This window comes from Rhinatrema bivittatum, chromosome 1 (genome assembly GCF_901001135.1).
Source record: "Rhinatrema bivittatum chromosome 1, aRhiBiv1.1, whole genome shotgun sequence".
NCBI lineage: Eukaryota > Metazoa > Chordata > Amphibia > Gymnophiona > Rhinatrematidae > Rhinatrema > Rhinatrema bivittatum.
Window position 1 is genome coordinate 146039621 of NC_042615.1, and position 17594 is coordinate 146057214.

Sequence of the window (17594 nt, forward strand, 5' to 3'; positions counted from 1 at the left end):
AATGCGAGGAGGCCCTGGGAGATCCACCACAAGCTCAGACTCGCCCAGGTCCGGGGATTAGCTCTTCTGGGGGCTCCCTGGAGCTAGCAACCCCCAGCGGGACCCCCTCCCAGCCGGAGGCTCCCAGGGAAACAGCGCCACTCAATGTGGACCCCTCGTCTATTTCTTGGGTGGAACTCTTCAAGGGGATTCACGCCTTTGTCTGGATGCAAACGGATTCCCGGGCGGACCAACCACATACGGCGCAGGAGGACCCCTATGCCCCAGGCCCCTCAAGACCCAGGCATAGGCCCTTACCGCCAAGTAGTCCTACCTTCGAGGGCATGGACTTCTCAGAAGACGAAGCCGAACCTCTAGAAGAAGGCGAACTCCCCCCGGGGACAGAACCCCACTGAACCATGAGGCAGTTCTTCACAAGGGAGGAGCTCCCGGACCTGGTCTCCCAATGCCTGGCAGAACTAGCGATCCCGGTTTCAGAAACCCAGGGGGATCCCGAGGAGAACCCATTTCTGGAAGGCCTTCGACAGACCTCCCGTCATTTCCCGCTCTTGCGAGCTGCGCAACAGCTTATTGACCTGGAATGGAACACCCCAGAGTCTGCCTTTAAAGGGGGAAGGGCCTTGGCCAGTTTGTACCCCCTGGACCCTGCAACCAAAGACATGCTCGCTTGCCCAAGAGTGGACGCCATGGTCTGCGCAGTCTCCAAGCGCACCACCATCCCGGTGGAGGGAGGAGCAGCCCTCAAGGACACGCATGACCGACGACTGGAAGCCATGCTTAAGCAGTCATTTGACATGGCCGCTATGTCTCTTCAGATTGTGGCCTGCTGCACCGTGGTGACACGTGCCTGCTTATCCCAGGCCAGGAACGGCACACCGGGAGATATCCTTGACCCAGCGCTATCCTTTCTAACGGACGCAGCCTCAGATCTCGTACGCACAGCGGCCAGAGGAGTATCATCAGCGGTGGCGGCCAGGAGACAGCTCTGGCTCAGAAGCTGGTCGGCCGATCCATCTTCCAAAACACGCCTCACAAGAATGCCATTCAAAGGATCACTTCTGTTCGGCAGCGATTTAGAAAAGATGGCGGGCAAATGTGGCGAATCCCCTGTACCGCACCTTCCGGAAGACAAGTCAAGGAGAGTTCAGCGACAGCCTTCCAGGGGCAGAAGCTCGCAGCGCTTCAACCCATACAGGAGCAGCTACCAGGCGCCCCGCCCTCCGGGTAGGAACCAGTCTTTTCGGAGCAAGCACAATAAGAGGGGAAACAGCTCGGGCCACGCTCCGCAATGAGAATCAGCCGACCCATCCAAGGGAAGCCATAGGGGGCAGACTGGCCCTATTCTACCAAAGATGGGTCGAGAGAACTTCGGACAAGTGGGTCCTAGCCATCATCCGGGAAGGGTACTACCTGGACTTCATACGCACCCCCCGGACAAGTTCGTGGAGTCTCCCTGCCACGACCCCACCAAAAAGGCAGCAGTGGAAGTTACACTGGCCAGGCTACTGAACCTCGAGGCCATAACTCCGGTACCTCACAACCCTCTCACACTACACTTCTCTACCAGACCCATAACTCCGGTACCTCACAACCCTCTCACACTACACTTCTCTACCAGACCCATAACTCCGGTACCTCACAACCCTCTCACGCTACACTTCTCTACCAGACCCATCAGAGAAGCATACAAAGGTACGCTACCCCCCCCCCCCCAGCCAAATTCACACACCTCTCATCCACTAAAGATCGAGCCTTCTCGGCAGCAGCACCAACCATCTGGAACAACATGCCCACAGACCTTAGACAAGAACCTTGCACGCAGACATTCAGAAAGAAACTCAAGACATGGCTATTTCTACAAGCCTTCCCCGATATATGACATCCCCTACTGCTACAACTAGGTATAGGATACCATGTATAGTTGATTACATTCAGTCCTGAATACTAGTGTCTATTATAGCCTTATGTATATATCTTTATATTATTTATTTCTGAGACTAAATATTACCTATTTCTATGCTAGCCATTACTCTGGCTTTTCCTCCTCCCAGTTCTAGTGCCCCTGTTTATTGTAACTTTCACTCTCTTCTTCTCTCCTAGCCTATTGTTCACGTTGTTGTTAATGTTATTGCACCACTGTTTATTGTAAACAGATACGATATGATTGGTATCATGAGTGTCGGTATAAAAAAGCCCTAAATAAATAAATAAATAAATAAATAAATACATACCTCCCTCCTCAGGAGATAAACTCTGGTCATTATTCCATATATTTTCTCGTTCCCAAGAAAGAGGGAACGTTCCGACCAATCCTGGACCTCAAATCCTTAAACCGATACCTGAAGGTCCCCCGCTTCCGCATGGAAACCCTGAGATCCGTAATAAAGGCAATACAGCCGGGAGAGTTCCTCACCTCCCTGGACCTGTTAGAGGCGCGTACCTGCACATCCCAATTCATCAGGAACACCAGCGTTACCTACGTTTCAAGATCCTGGGCCATCACTACCAGTTCCAGGCCCTACCCTTCGGGCTAGCCACAGCACCACGGACGTTCACCAAGGTGATAGTGTTAGTGGCGGCAATACTGCGGAAGGAAGGAGTCCTCGTACATCCTTACTTGGACGACTGGCTGATCAGGGCAAAGTCACCAGAGGAAAGCATCCAATCAACCAACAGAGTCAAGTCTGTATTGGAGAGCCTCGGATGGGTGGTCAACACGAACAAGAGTTCCCTGCAGCCCTCACAATCGTTGGAGTACCTGGGGGTCCACTTCGACACCAAGGAAGACAAAGTCAGCCTGACTCCCACAAGGAGATCAAAGCTGTGGAACCGGTTGCAATCCTTGATGAGCGACCCTCGGCATGGGATTACCTGCAGGCCCTAGGGCTGATGGCATCCACACTGGAAGTGGTCCCCTGGGCGAGGGCCCACATGAGGCCTCTACAACACTCACTGCTGTCCCGTTGGAACCCACGGTCGCACAATTACACCGTACGCTTACCTCTCCCAGGTACAGTCCGGACCAAACTACGCTGGTGGCTGCAGCCCAGCCACATGAACAGACGCTCAAGACTGTCATCCCCAACATGGACTCTGCTAACTACAGACGCCAGTCTATGGGGATGGGGACACGGCCAGGGCAGGTGAGCGGGGGCTGGGGGAAAGTTTGCCGCCTACCCTTACCCCTGCCTCTAACACAGGGGTAAGGGTAGGCGGTAAGTTAGGTGAAACGCGCGGCAAAACGGCAGGTTAAAATAGCGATAGTCGGGGCGCGCGTTACTGTATGGGAGGGAATAGCTAATTTGATCGTTTACATCTAATATACATGCCGCGGGCGGAAGGAGTTACCCGGTGATTTAAAGAGGCGGTAAGAATGGGTTAAAGGGGATAGTGTATCGCGGGTTGGACTAACACGGCCGAAAAGTGAGTAGAAAGCGGGTTAGGAGCAGGGTAACCGCGGCCGTACTTTACCGTATTGACCTGATAGTTAGAAATGTAGGTTTCCAATTTTACGCCCATCTTAGTTTTAAATCACAGATTAAATCGCTCTTAAGATCAGGTTATTACATATTACAACTTCTCTGTAATTTGAGATATATCCTGGATCGATATGACTTTTGCTCAGTGCTACAAGCTTTTGTGCTTACAATTGATTACCGTAATACTCTTTTTATTGGCTTTTCTTTCTCATTTAATAGCTTTGCAGGTGCTCCAAAACTCCGTGGCCTGCCTGGTTTTTAAGGGGTTTGCCCTGGGAAGATATAACTTTTTTGCTGTAACAGTTGCATTGGTTCCCTTTAAAGCAATGTATTAAATTTAAGATTTTAGTTCTTATTTTAAATCTTTGAAAATGGATGGGCCATTTTATTGGCCTAATCTGCTGGATTTTTTTGTTCCTACTCGGTCTTTGCGATCTAAAGGGAAAAGGGCTTATGGCTATCCTGTCAGTGAAGGCCACTCATCTGGGCAAAACAAGAAATCAGGCATTTTCCATAGTTGAACCAATTTTGTGGAATGCATTCCCTGATTCCTTGCACTTGTTATATGATCTTGGGCTATTTCATAAACATCTTAAAAAAAAAAAAAAAAGTACTTGCTGTTCCAGGAGCCATTTGCAGAGGTGTCGACTTAAAGGCTGTTTAGTACGTACTGTGTTTAGGTAATGAGCATGTCATTTATAGTATGTTAATGTTAAGTTGTATTTTTATTGTATTTTAAATTTTATTGTAATCCGTTTAGTACAGCAGGTCCACTATAAGCAGACAATAAATGTTTTAAATAAGGCAGGGTCCTGGCTTCAGGAAAACATGCTTTGTTAAATGAAGTACTTAAAGGAGATTTTAGCTGGGTGAGAAAATCTAGAGGAAGAAGATGATCAGTAGGCAAAACTAAAAGATGATATAAGGGCAAGTAACCTTGTTTTTAAGAAAGTAAATAAAGGAAAGAGGGAAATGAGTCTACTATGGTTTTCTGAATAAGTAAGAAAGGAAGACAAGCGACAATATCTGGAAAAGCTTAGAAGCTGGGCAAAAATTCAAATGGAAGAAAGAATAGCAAATATGGTAAAACTGGGGACAAAACTTTTGTTTTGGATATGTTGGTGATAGAAGGAAGTGCAAATGTGGCATTGTGAAACTCAGAGGTGAAGGGAAGGAATATGTAGAAGATAAGGAAAAAGTGAAATTGCTTAACAAATATTTCTGTTTGGTGTTTGTGGAAGGGCCAGGAGCAAGACAACATAAAACAAACACAAATAGAATTGGAAGTGAGGTAAACCTCAAATGATTTTCAGAAATGGGGCCAGATGGGATATACCTGAGGGTACTAAGTGAACTTAGGGAAATTCTGGCAGCCCTGTTGCCTGAGCTTTAGAGTCAGGAGTACATCTAGAAGATTGGAGATGAGTGAATGTGGTTCCTATTCACAAAAGTGAAAGTAAGAAGGAGACTGGCAACTGTAGGCCAAGTAGTCTGACTTCTGTGGTGAGCAAATTAATGGAATTGCTGCTAAAATAGAGGTTAATGCAGTTTCTGAATTCCAGTGGGCTGCAAAATCTAAGCAGTATGGTTTTACCAGAGGTAGAGCTTGTCAGACTAATCTGGTCAATTTCTTTGATTGGATCAAGGGAGAATGCTAGATGTAGCGTACTTGGATTTCAGTAAAGTCTTTCACATGATCCTGCATAGGTGACTTATAAATAGTGCTCTTGATATGGGCCCTAAGATGATTGACTGGGATAGAAACTGGTTGAGTGGAAGGCAACAAAGGATAGTTTAGTAGTAAATGGAGTTCACTCCAGGGAGGGAGGCGCTACTAGCAGAGTACCTCGGGGATTGATCCTTGGACTGATTGTTTTCAACATTTTCATGAGCGACATTGCAGAAGGATTATTGGGAAAGGTTTGTCGTCTTGCTGTACCAAAATCTATAATAGGGTAGATAGGAAGGTGTGGAAAACATGAGAAGGGATCTGTCGAAGCTCAAAGAATGGTCTAGAATCTGACAGCTAAGATTTAATGCTAAAAACAAAAAATGCAGAGTAAAGCATATAGGCTATAAAAACACAAGGGAGAGGTATAATATTGTACAGAATACGCTTCTCTTGTTGGTTAGTGAGGCCAGAGTCGCAAGCTCCGCCTGAATGGTGCGGAGGCCATCTTGATTATCAGATGCCCATTGCTCTACTTCCACAATTCTCTTTTCAAAGTTTGCCATTTCTGTTGTGAGCTCTGCTAACTTGGAGGAAATCTTTTTTAGCTCCGGTTCGAGAGCTTCCACCACTGCAGCTTTTAAATCGGCGATCGTAGCCATCAGTGCAGTATCTGGGGATCCGCCATCTTCTTCGGCGAGCAGCTCTGCCAGTCGGGTCTTCTCTTTTTCTTTGTCCTTTTTTGTCATTCTGGATGCCATTGCGTTGCAGAGCTTACGGGGTGGCTGGTGATCCAGTCCCATCCTTGCTTTGGCTGACAAGGATGGAACTGGATGTGAGGATCAGTCCCCGAGAAGGGTTTTCACGTCTGTACCCTTCAGTGCATCACATGATCTCCTGTCACAACGTTAAATCTTACTATCTTCAGACAATTCGTACCAGAGTTTCTGCTTTTCCGGATCCATGTTGTGGAATGAGTTACCTATGGACCTGCAAATTCTTTTTAGAAAGCTGAAAGTGCATCTTTTTTGCTTGGCTTTTTTTGATGTTTTATTTGGTTTTGTGTTTATAATTTTTGTTTTATTGTATCACTTTTTTTAATATGACTATGCATTTGTTTAACTGTTCCTCCCCCTAGTACAGTTTTTTCTGCTATAGGCAGTATAAAAAATATGTGAATAAATAAATCTTTCTATATATATTTTATGGTGGCTTTATGACAATTTAACCTTTAATTTCCAAGTTATATTTGGCATCTGCTGTTTAATTCAGACTTCAATTGGAAAAGCTAGAATTATTTCAAAATCAAGCATATCTGCTGAATTATAATTGCTTAAAATATTCTTCCTGGAAACTAACAGGAACAGAATGAAGATGAAATTGTACTCCTTTGCTTGCTATAATACAGATTTGTATTGTGTTCTTGCTGTGTTCCATTAACAGTTTGCATTTATTAATTCTTGCATTCTGTTTCAGTCAGCTACCCACCTGCCATCACCCTGTTCGAGAGCAGCACCGATGCCACTTTGGTCCCTGTCCTCCCTGTCGTCAGTCTTGCCAGAAAGTGCTGGAGAAGTGCAGTCACTTTTGCCCTGCTCCTTGCCATGATGAAGCACTTATCAAACAAACTGGCTTGGTAAGGAAAACATAGACAGAAGATGAAATAAGAAAAATCAGGGAAGCTAACCAATTTAGCAGTGCAGTAATAGATTTCAATTACCCCAGTATTGACTGGGTAAATGTAGCAACAGAACATGCTAGAGACATAAAGTTCCTGGATGGGATAAACGACTGCTTCATGGAGCAATTGGTTCAGGAGAGAGGGAGCAGTTTCAGATTTAATTCTTGGTGGAACGCAGGATTTGGTGAGAGAGGTAACGCTGGTGGGGCCACTTGGCAATAGTTATCATAATATGATCAAATTTGAACTAATGACTGGAAGGAGGGTCAATATGTAAATCTACAGCTCTAACACTATTGTTTCAAAAGGGAACTTTGATAAAATGAGGAAAATAGAAAAAAACTGAAAGGTGCAGTTGCAAAGGTTAAGTGTTCAACAAACGTGGACATTATTTAAAAATACAATCTTAGAAGCTCTGATTACTCTTCACTAGCCACAGCTGCTTCCCCCACCCAAAAGGTGTCAGAGGGAAAGGCATCAGATCAAGCAGATAGTCTAAGCCTAGGATCTGTTTTTGACAACTTTGAGACCCACCTCCTCCAGTGGGGGGAAGACTTCATTCCTTTTTTCTGGAATGGCTCCATACCACTAAAGAACATTCTCAGAATTGTGGAGAATAGTTACTGCTTATGCTTCTCACCCTTCTCTTACCCACTGGACTTTAGTTCTGACCCTTCTCAATCTTCACAACTGCAATTGGAAGTGAAATTGCTTCTTCAGCAGAAAGTGGTAGAACCTGTCCCTCCTTAGGAATGAGGCTAGGGATTCCTTTCCAGGTATTTCCTGATCCCCAAGATGTCGAGGGAAGGGGGAGGAGGAATTAAGACCTATATTGGACTTCCAGAGGCTGAACATATCAGGGAAGCTAACCCAAGATGAACTCATAATGAGTTCATCTTGGGTTTTAATGAGTTTAAAAAATCGCTGAAAATGTACTTATTCACATGTTGCATACAACTTATCCCAATGAATCTCTCAATACTGTTTTTATAATCATTAATACCCACTAATATTGTATTGTATTGTAATTATATTGTATTTAATTCGATGTATGTTATGATACTGTGTATGTTTTATTATGTAAACCGCCTAGACGGATAGACTACTACCCCATTGCGCGGTATATAAAAACTTTTAAATAAATAAATAAACTCATTCCAAATGATTCTCCCTTTCATTCAACCAAGGGATTTGGATGTGTGCTGTGGATCTGAAACATGTTTATGTAGACATACCCATCAGAAGTTTTTTATTTATTTTAATAAAACTTATTTCGCTTTCCAAATTTAAAATTTAATCGTTCAAAGCGATGTACAACATCATAGAATGCAATTTAAAACAGTATAACCAAAAAATAAAACAAAATGCGATATCACCACCTCAATGCATCTTTCATCATTTTATAAACCTCCATCACAGTTTTAGCCCTCTCTGAGCCCCCATTTACCCCTCCCCACACTTAGTTTACCATCAACCATGTCTTTAATTTCTTTCAAAATTTCATTAAATCCTGTTCTTCCCTGACCTCTAGTGGTAGTTCATTCCACAGTTTAGGGACAGACATAGAGAAGACTGTATTCTAAAGTCTGACATGTTGATAATTTTTAATAGATGACAACTGCAATTGAGATCGATAAGACCTCCAAGACATAATAGATTGTTTCCAATGGAGCAGATTCCTCGTATGCAATAAGCCCTTTCAGTATCATAAATGCCAGCACTAAAACTTACAATGCTGCAGAATCTCACAACATAATGATCCTGGCAGCAATATTTTGAATTACTCAAGTGCCGGATTAAGACACCTGATAGACCCCAGCAAATGGTATTACAATAATCTACCGCTGCCATTACCAGAGCATAAACCACTGAGTTCAGTGCCTAAAAACTAAAACTTTCAGTTGACAAAACATCCTTAAGCAAATGAATACCATATGAGCCATCCCTGAGATAGTTTTCCAAATTCCAAAAAACATCTACCTTCACCCCCAAAGATTTAATCTCATCTTTTAACACCAGCTCCTCATCAATCTTTAGTTTATAATTTTCTAAACCCTCTCCAATCTGTAAAATTTTGTTTTATTTTTGGAATTTAAAACTAACCACTTCTATTCAACCAATCACTTACTTCCCTTCTGCATTCTCCAAATCACTTTCAATTGGCCTCTTTATGGCCCAAACTTAACAGGATCTGTATGTCAACCTAAAAGATTGACATGTACCCAAAGGAATGGATCAGTCTTTCAAATGGGGTCACATAAATATTGTAGAGCATGGGGACAAAGATGATCCCTAAGGAACACCAAGTTTCACCTTTCGAGAGAGAGCAGCAACCATGAAATTTCATCATTTGTGTTGTAACCTGCTAAAATATAGCACTGCAAAACCTGGCCCTTGGAACCTAATGCCTGACAGCAAAGTAACTATGTGACATGCTTAACTAGGACAATGGCACTTGACAAATCAAGTAACACAGTCAGAGAAGTAAACCCTTTGTCAAGTTGTTGCAGCACTGCTTCCACCAAGTCAACCATAATGGTCTCTGTGATGCACCCCTTATAAACCCCCCTCCCTCAAAGTCAGAAATCTACATCATAGCTATTTTCTCTATCACTTTGTCAACAAATGGAAGATTTATGACTGTTCTATATTTAGTTCATCTTCTAGGGTCAGGATCAGGGTTCTTTAAAATAGAGGAACTAACTACTATCTTTAAGACTATGGGTCTTTCCCCTCCATCAAAGAAGAGTTTACTAATTTCCAAAGTTCCTTTAACACCAAATCAAGGTGATTAAATAAGACTGACAGATCCAATGGGAAATTGGACTTCTGTACTACTTTCAAGATTGATTTAATTTCCATAAAGGAAATAGAATCAAATTCTAACACATTTTTCCCATTGATAGGTCCCTTGACTACAAGCAATCCTTATCCCCCAAAATACAATTATTCTCCCTTAAATCTCCCCTTAATTTCTGATGCAAGGTCAACATTTCTTCTTCAAAAAAAACTTCTCAATTCTTCATAATTTGGGAGATCCATCATATAGTAAAATCTCCTTGTTAATGAGGCCCAAATATTTACTTTTCTCTTGAACAATTTGTTTGAAATACGTTGTAGGTGCTACATATCTTCACATTCTATCATAACGTGTACCTGATTTCCTCCATCGCCTTTCCAATTGGCATAATCACCATTTCAAATCTACTAATTATGTGGTATACCAAGGAGAGATCATCCCTTTAACCTTTTTTATGCTCAGATTTGTGATGAAAGATGTATACTACCAATATAAGGTGCTACCCTTTGGCACTTCTACAGACTTGAAGGGTCCAGAAAATGCCTTAAGGTGGTGGCAGCAGCACAGCTTCAGCATGAAATCTGCATGTTCCCATATCTAGACAATTGGCTGGTGAAAGATTCATCCCCGTTTGAGTTCTGGAATCCCTTAAATACCATAAGAATCCTCCAGTTCCTGGGGTCTCTGGTCAACTTTGCCAGATCAGTCCTGATGGGGCAAAGTAAGGGGCTGGTAAGAAGCCTCTTTCAACAGGACCAAATGTCAGCAAGGTTGGTCCTAGTCCTGATTAGTCATATGGCAGCTTCTGTGCACGTGGTTTCTGTAACTCATCTGCACATGTGAGGCCATCATTGGAGCTTTTGAAGCCAATTGGGTCAACTATATTAGTCTTTATACCACTAAATCTGTGACCTTCATGATGAGAGCATCCTTTCTGTGATGGAAGAATCTGAAAGTTCTAAATGTGGGCCTCTTATTACAATTTTCACCGCATCACGTGATTGTTTACTGGCGCCTTCATCAAAGGGTGGGGAGAGGGTTGCACATTGGAGTGATGTGGATGCTAGGATCTTGGTCCCCAGGGCTAGAGACCATCCGATATGCTCTAAGGGCCTTCTCTTTTTTTGTGAAAGAGAATCTAGATCCATGCAGACAATCGAGTGCACATGTTCATGCGGAGTATAAATTAAATAATACATAACCGTGTAACTAAGCAGGGAGGTATGGGCTATTAGGCCGTCTGCCAGGAAATCCCCCAAATCTGGTTGTGGACAGGACATTACAGTGCCCTTCTCCAGGAGACCTACCTTCCAGGAATTCAGAATATGCTGGCAGACGACTCAGCATTTACATGAGTGGTCCCTGGATCAAGGGATTGTGAACAACTTGTTCAGTTGCTGGAGAAAGCTGGTGATCAACCTGTTGGCCTTAGAAGATAGCAGAACTTCTCAAAATTTCTGTTCTATGCATCCAAGCAGTTGCAGATCAGCTCCTGACGTTTTTGTGCTAGACTGGAGTGTTGGTGTTCTTAATTCATACCCACCGCATTTGCTAATCACTAGGGCTGTCCAGAAAGTTCTTAGGAATAAGGCAATAATAATCCTCATTACCCCAGTTTGGTCATATCAATTGTGGTATTCATATCTCATTCATCTGTCAGTTCAGTTGCTGGTTTCTTTGGGAACATCTACTACTCTCTTCACACAAGAAGGAGGCAGGCTGTGTTGTCTGAACCTGTCATTGATGGCCCCAGCATGGATGTTGAATGCACAGTAGTCTCCTTGCTCCTCCCAGGAGAGGTGGAGGATATTCTGATTTCTACCAGGTAACCTTCAACTAAAAGATCCCATGGTTTCAAATGGAAGAGTTTCTCGTCTTGGTGTAAGTTCAGCCAGTTAGACCCCCTTCTCCTATTACTTATGTACTTATTCTGCCTCCCAACCTCAGCACTTAGAACCTCTTTAGTTAAGGATCATCTCAGTGCTATTGTGGCATATCAACAAAAGGTTGGAGGGGCTCTGATCTCTGTCCACTCTTTTGATATCAAAATCCATGAAAGAACTGTGGCATTCCAATCTTCTGATCAGTAAATATTCTGTGCCCTGGGGCTTTATTGTAGTCCTAGCTCAACTTATGAAACCTCTTTTTGAAATTTTTATGTCAGTGAACTTGAAGATTCTCATCTGGAAAATATTTTTTCTTGTGGCTGTAATTTCAACATGAAGAGCAAGAGAACACTACTGGTTTCATATTCACTATACCTTCAGATTTTTCACAGTAGGGTGGTTCTACAAACTCACCAAGTTTCTTCTGAATTTGGTGTCTTTGTTCCACATTAGTCAAGCTATTGTGCTACCCACATTCTTTCCAAGACCTCATGGAGAATGGGCTCTTCACTCCTTGCTTTTTAAGAGAGCCCTAGCATATTATCTAAAGAGGCATCATCCTTGCTGTCAGGCTTCTCAAATGTTTGTGTCCTTTGATTCAAATAGATTGGGAATAGCAGTTGCCAAACGAACTCTGTTCGGTTGGCTAGTGGACTGTATAGTGCACTGGTATGTACTTTGTCAAGACTCATCAAGTGAGCGTCATGATGATGTCAGTGGCTTATCTCAGGACACTTGCAAAGCTGCTACTTGTTTGTCTGTTTATACCTTGATGTCCCACTACTAACTGGACAGCATATCTTGAGAAGACAGTGACTTTGGACAAGCAATCCTATGTATCCAGTTAACCCAGTAGTCCAGTCTCTACCTAGTGGGTTCGAGCTGTCTTCAAGTCATGCTTCTGCTATCCAGTCCACTTGCATAATGGTTAATTCATGCCTGCTTGTTGATGGAGAAAGCAAGTTTGCTTACCGGTAAATAGGGTTCTCCATATACAGCAGAGTGAATTAGCCATTCTTAATACCCACTTGCCTCTCTGGAGTTTAAGATCTGGAAGAGATTGAGAGAATCAAGGTATAAATAGCTAAGATCTTAGTTGGTCAAGAACAATTCTCAGATTTCATGTTTATATTTTTTTACATTGTAATTTACAAGGATTACTACGTATTTAATACAAAATATGGCACGCTTTAGTAGCAAGGTTCAGTAGTAAATAAACCATTAGAAATGTAGTCACATGACTCAGAATGCTATATAACAGTGGTTCTCAACCCTGTCCTGGGGACCCCCCCAGCCAGTCGGGTTTTCAGGATATTCACAATGAATATGCATGAGAGAAAAATTGCATGTCATGGAGGCAGTGTATGCAAATTTTCTCTCATGCATATTCATTGTGGATATCCTGAAAACCCGACTGGCTGGGGGTGTCCCCAGGACAGGGTTGAGAACCACTGCTATATAATAAAGAGTGACCAAGTCCCTAAAATACAGTGGGGTAGATATTTAAAAGCCATTTAGACGGATAACTGTTTTCCATCTAAATGGCTTAGCCACAATATTCAGTGACTTATCTGGCTAAACTGTAGTTAGATAACGCTTTATCCGGCTAGAACTGGGCCAGATATGTTGGAGGCGTTCCTGGGGAAGGAGGTAGATGTTCCAGGGAGGAGGATCAGTGTTAGCCAGTGAACCTAATTGGCTAACTGGCTGCACTGCAGGCAGGTCTAAAGTTATCCAGAAATACCTATCCAGCTAACTTTTAAAATAGCTGGGTATATTCAGCGGCACCGCTGAAAATCCCAGTTAAGTTAGCTGGATACCCCTATCCAGTTAACTTATCTACCTACTCAGCAGCTGAATATGGATCCTAGTAAGTTTTAAGATGACTGAACAGATGGTAGACCATATTGTATGACTAACAGATAGGAAATGTAAACTTCACGAATAATAGAATAGACATTCTTTGAAACTAATATCATGAAGAGATTCCATACACTGAATGAAACAAAAACTTCTAGGCCTAAATAAACTCAAGATTTGAGGGGAGAACCAGGATAGCGTCATGAATCCTATATTGAAACAAATCAGTTGAAAAACAGCCTAATGGAAAATATCAAACTCCCCCCCCTGCCCCCCCCCCCCCACTCTGACCCACATGCATAAAGGGAGATAACATTTAGCAGGCGTAGGTTGCCAACCCATCTCTGACTTGCTGGTAAAAGATCAGGAGATCGGAGGAGAGTCTGGCTTCTTTTCCTTTATATAAAAATGTTCTAAGACATTCAGGGCCTTAAAGGTAATGCAAAATGCCTTGACTTGTGCTTAGTAGAACACTTGGAGCCAGTATAATCTGAGAGCTGGGTTGATATATTTTCAATATCCACAGTCAACATGTGCCATGGCATTCTGTAGCAGCTGAGATGTTTTGATAGCTTTCGTGGGAGACCCACGTACATATAGCTGCAATAGTTTAGCCATGACATTGCAAACATGGCCAAATAAGTTGTGCTAATATTCAGCTTTAGCTGCTTTGTTCAGTGTAGTTGGAAATATACGTTTGCAGACAGTGTGGTAATGTGAGATTCCAAAGTTAGCATTTTATTTGTTTGATTTGATTTGCCTTTGACAGATTCCAAGTGGATTACGTTCAGGGTATAGTAGTTATTTCCCTGACCCCAGAGGGCATGATGTCTTTCTTGGACAACACTTAAACTGTATTCCTCAGATTTGAAAGAAAGGAAACGCCATTCAGTACCAGCTTCTGGTCTAGCAATTGATGGTACCTCTGTTTTTCTGAGGTTGTTCTAATTTGGTGGAGGCACATTTCTAAATCCTCTGGAAAGCTGCCATTGTTTGTACAAAAGATGGCCTCCCTATCCCTACCGAGACAAGTACACCTGTCTGTTCTTGACATAGACATAGTACAGTAGATCAGGTTTCCTGATAACCTCTGTCCGTGGCCTTACGTAAATATTGTAAAATTTTGTTGTTTTTAGTGCACCTTAAAGATCAGTGTTATAACCACCAAAAATCAGCATGTGTATGTACATATTCCCTTCATTCTAAAAATAAATATATAAATTGTTACTCAGAGGTCCATATTCAGTCACTGTCTGGATGGCAAAGTTAGCAGGTGCACTATTGAATATAGCCGGCTAACTTTACCCAGCTAAATTTAGGACAGCTTTTTGGCCTGACCAGACTTATCCAGCTATGTTATCCGACTAACTCTGAATATCGGATTTAGCCAGGTAACATAGCCGACCAACTCATCTCCTCCTAATTACTTCCCAGAATGTCACTAACTTACCCAGCTAAATTCTAGCAAGCTAACTTATAAGCCAGCTAGAATTTAGCTGAATAAGTGCCCAAATCTTCTTTTAGCTGGATGACTTCAGAGTTATCCGGTTAGGTACTTTTGAATATGGACCTGGGCATTCTCATTTCTCGACACGACTCACTTGTGTCCTCTTTATTTTATTGCAGCATCAGCCTGCAGGACCCTGGGAGCAGCTTTCTGAGCCTGCTTTCATCCAGACTGCATTACCTTGTCCCCCATGTCAAGTTCCTATACCAATGTAAGTATTTAAAAAAAAATACTATATTTTGGTTACTTTTTAGCATAAATCTGTATAAATAACTTCACCTTCAGTGATTCTTATTTTGTTCAGTTTTGTTTTGAAATTTGAGAATTTAAGCTATCAAGTTGATATATCTGAAGATTGTAAAATATGTTCTCAGCAGGGAGTGTGTAACTTGCATTATGCCTTAGCTATTACAGATTCTTGAAGATGTGAATGTTTTTTCTTCAGCATTATCATAGTTAAATGTCTTTCTACATTTGTTACTCTAAATATTTATAAAAATGTGAGTTTCGTAAAGTGAAACGGCCTTTGTGTTTTATAAAACGAAAACAGATTTGGTCTGCTTTGTGTATTCCCAAAGGTTAAAAAGTATTTTTTCCTAGCGTGTAGACAGATGGCCTCAAGACCAGTGGGTTATGCTCCCCTGCCAGCAGATAGAGACTGAGCAAGCTGATGTCCAGTATATATAACCCTGCAGTGACACCAGCCTGCCAGTATTCTCCATCTCCAGCAGATGGTGGGTGTGCGTCTCCCTATAGAGAGTGCTTCAGAATTTGGAAGGAAAATGTAACATAGAAAAAAAAAAAGCCCCACTCTCCTGCAGTGATAACAAATGGTCCCCCCCTAGTTGAGAATTCCTGAGGTGATTTCCATGGTCCCTCAGATGTGTGCCTTGGTCTGGTAGCTGGGTTTCCCGATGTGGTCTTTGCTGATTGTACAGCTTAAAGGCAGTGGGTGCAGGAGGCCGAGCACACGGTGACACACATGCCCTCTCCCCATATCTCTGTACTCAGCTGGTAAGAGCTGAGATCGGGTAAGTTTAAAAAAAAAAAAAGTTTGTAAAGACACAGTATAGAGGGGTTTACATGACTTCCAGTCTCCGTGATTGACGTGACGTTCAAACATTCTTCCCTGTTCCTGTGGGGGGTTAGGTGAATTAAGCAGCCCTGCCAGTTCAACGGTCCCGGTGGGCTAGGCCCCACAGTTAGGCTTTTTACCTGCGTGCCACGTGGTAGGCCATGGTGACATTTTCATGCACTTCTGTGTGTGCCTTCCTGCCCTCTAGGGATGTGCAGAGGGACGCCATACGTTGCATTCGGGATTCGTATTCGTCAGGGAGCAGATACATTGCATTCGGCCGTATGGCGCCCCGATGCTTTAATACGGCGATTTCTATTCGTGTCCCAGCTAAAATTAAAATTAACTACAACCCCCCCCCCCCCCAAGACTTACCAAAACTCCCTGGTGGTCCAGCGGGGGGGTCCGGGAGCCACCCCCTGCACTCTCACACCCTCGGTGCCGGTTTCATCATGGCGCCGATAGCCTTTGGCCTACTATGTCACGGGGCTACCGGTGCCATTAGTCAGCCCCTGTCACATGGCCATCGGCGCCATCTTGTGCTCCTACCATGTGACAGGGGCTGACTAATGGCACCGGTAGCCCCGTGACATAGTAGGTCAAAGGCTATCGGTGCCATTTTGATTACTGGCACTGATGGCCCGAGGGCAGGAGATCAATCCTGGACCCCCAGGGACTTTTGGCTAGCTTGGAGGGGCCTCCTGACCCCCACAAGACTTGCCAAAAGTCCAGCAGGGGTCTGGGAGCGACCTCCTGCACTCCGGCAGTCGGATGCCAGTACTCAAAATGGTGCTGATCGCCTTTGCCCTCACTATGTCACAGTGCGACCTCCTGCACTCCGGCCGTCAGATGCCAGTACTCAAAATGGCGCTGATCGCCTTTGCCCTCACTATGTCACAGTGCGACCTCCTGCACTCCAGCCGTCAGATGCCAGTACTCAAAATGTCGCCGATCACCTTTGCCCTCACTATGTCACAGTGCAACCTTTGCCCTCACTATGTCACTGTGCGACCTCCTGCACTCCGGCCGTCGGATGCCAGTACTCAAAATGGCGCTGATCGCCTTTGCCCTCACTATGTCACAGGGGCCGGACCCCCTGCTGGACCACCAGGGAGTTTTGGTAAGTCTTGGGGCTGGTTTGTTTAAATTGATTTATTTAGGTGGCCGAATAATTCGGCGAAGATTCGTGTATTCGTGGGGAATCGCGATACGTTTCGCTTCTCCACGAATACAACGAAAATGGCAACATCCGTTGCGGATTGCCAATACGTAGGGACCAGATGCACACCCCTACTGCCCTCTACAGGACGTCAATGTGTGCATACATGTTGTGTGCTCCGTTTTGGATGCGCCTTTTGCACGCACAAATTTCTAAGCGCTGGTAGTGCACTCAGGCCTTGACGCACAGTTTGTGCATGTGTGTATTGCGGCACTTAGTTTTTGTGCGCTTGAAATTTTTACAGCTGGACGCACATTCTCAGTCACCTGTGCACTGATGGCGCTGGTGAGGAAGAAACCTAAGCGTCTTTTTCTCTGTCATATTCGGGCATCTCAACCTAACATATCCTCTAACCCAGGGGTTCTGTTAGTGTGTCACCAAGGGGTGGAAGACATGTCACCAAAAATTTGACATAGCA

General features: G+C 43.7%; 1 protein-coding gene across 2 annotated transcripts in view; it reads left to right on the forward strand.

Moving 5' to 3' along the window:
* NFXL1 (nuclear transcription factor, X-box binding like 1) overlaps positions 1–17594 on the forward strand; it is a 273886-nt gene that overhangs the window by 157762 nt on the left and 98530 nt on the right. For both annotated transcript variants that reach the window (XM_029588216.1, XM_029588206.1), the window contains exons 14-15: positions 6625–6784; positions 15002–15093. In XM_029588216.1, the coding sequence (XP_029444076.1) occupies positions 6625–6784; positions 15002–15093 (252 nt within the window). The remainder of the gene's footprint in view (positions 1–6624; positions 6785–15001; positions 15094–17594) is intronic.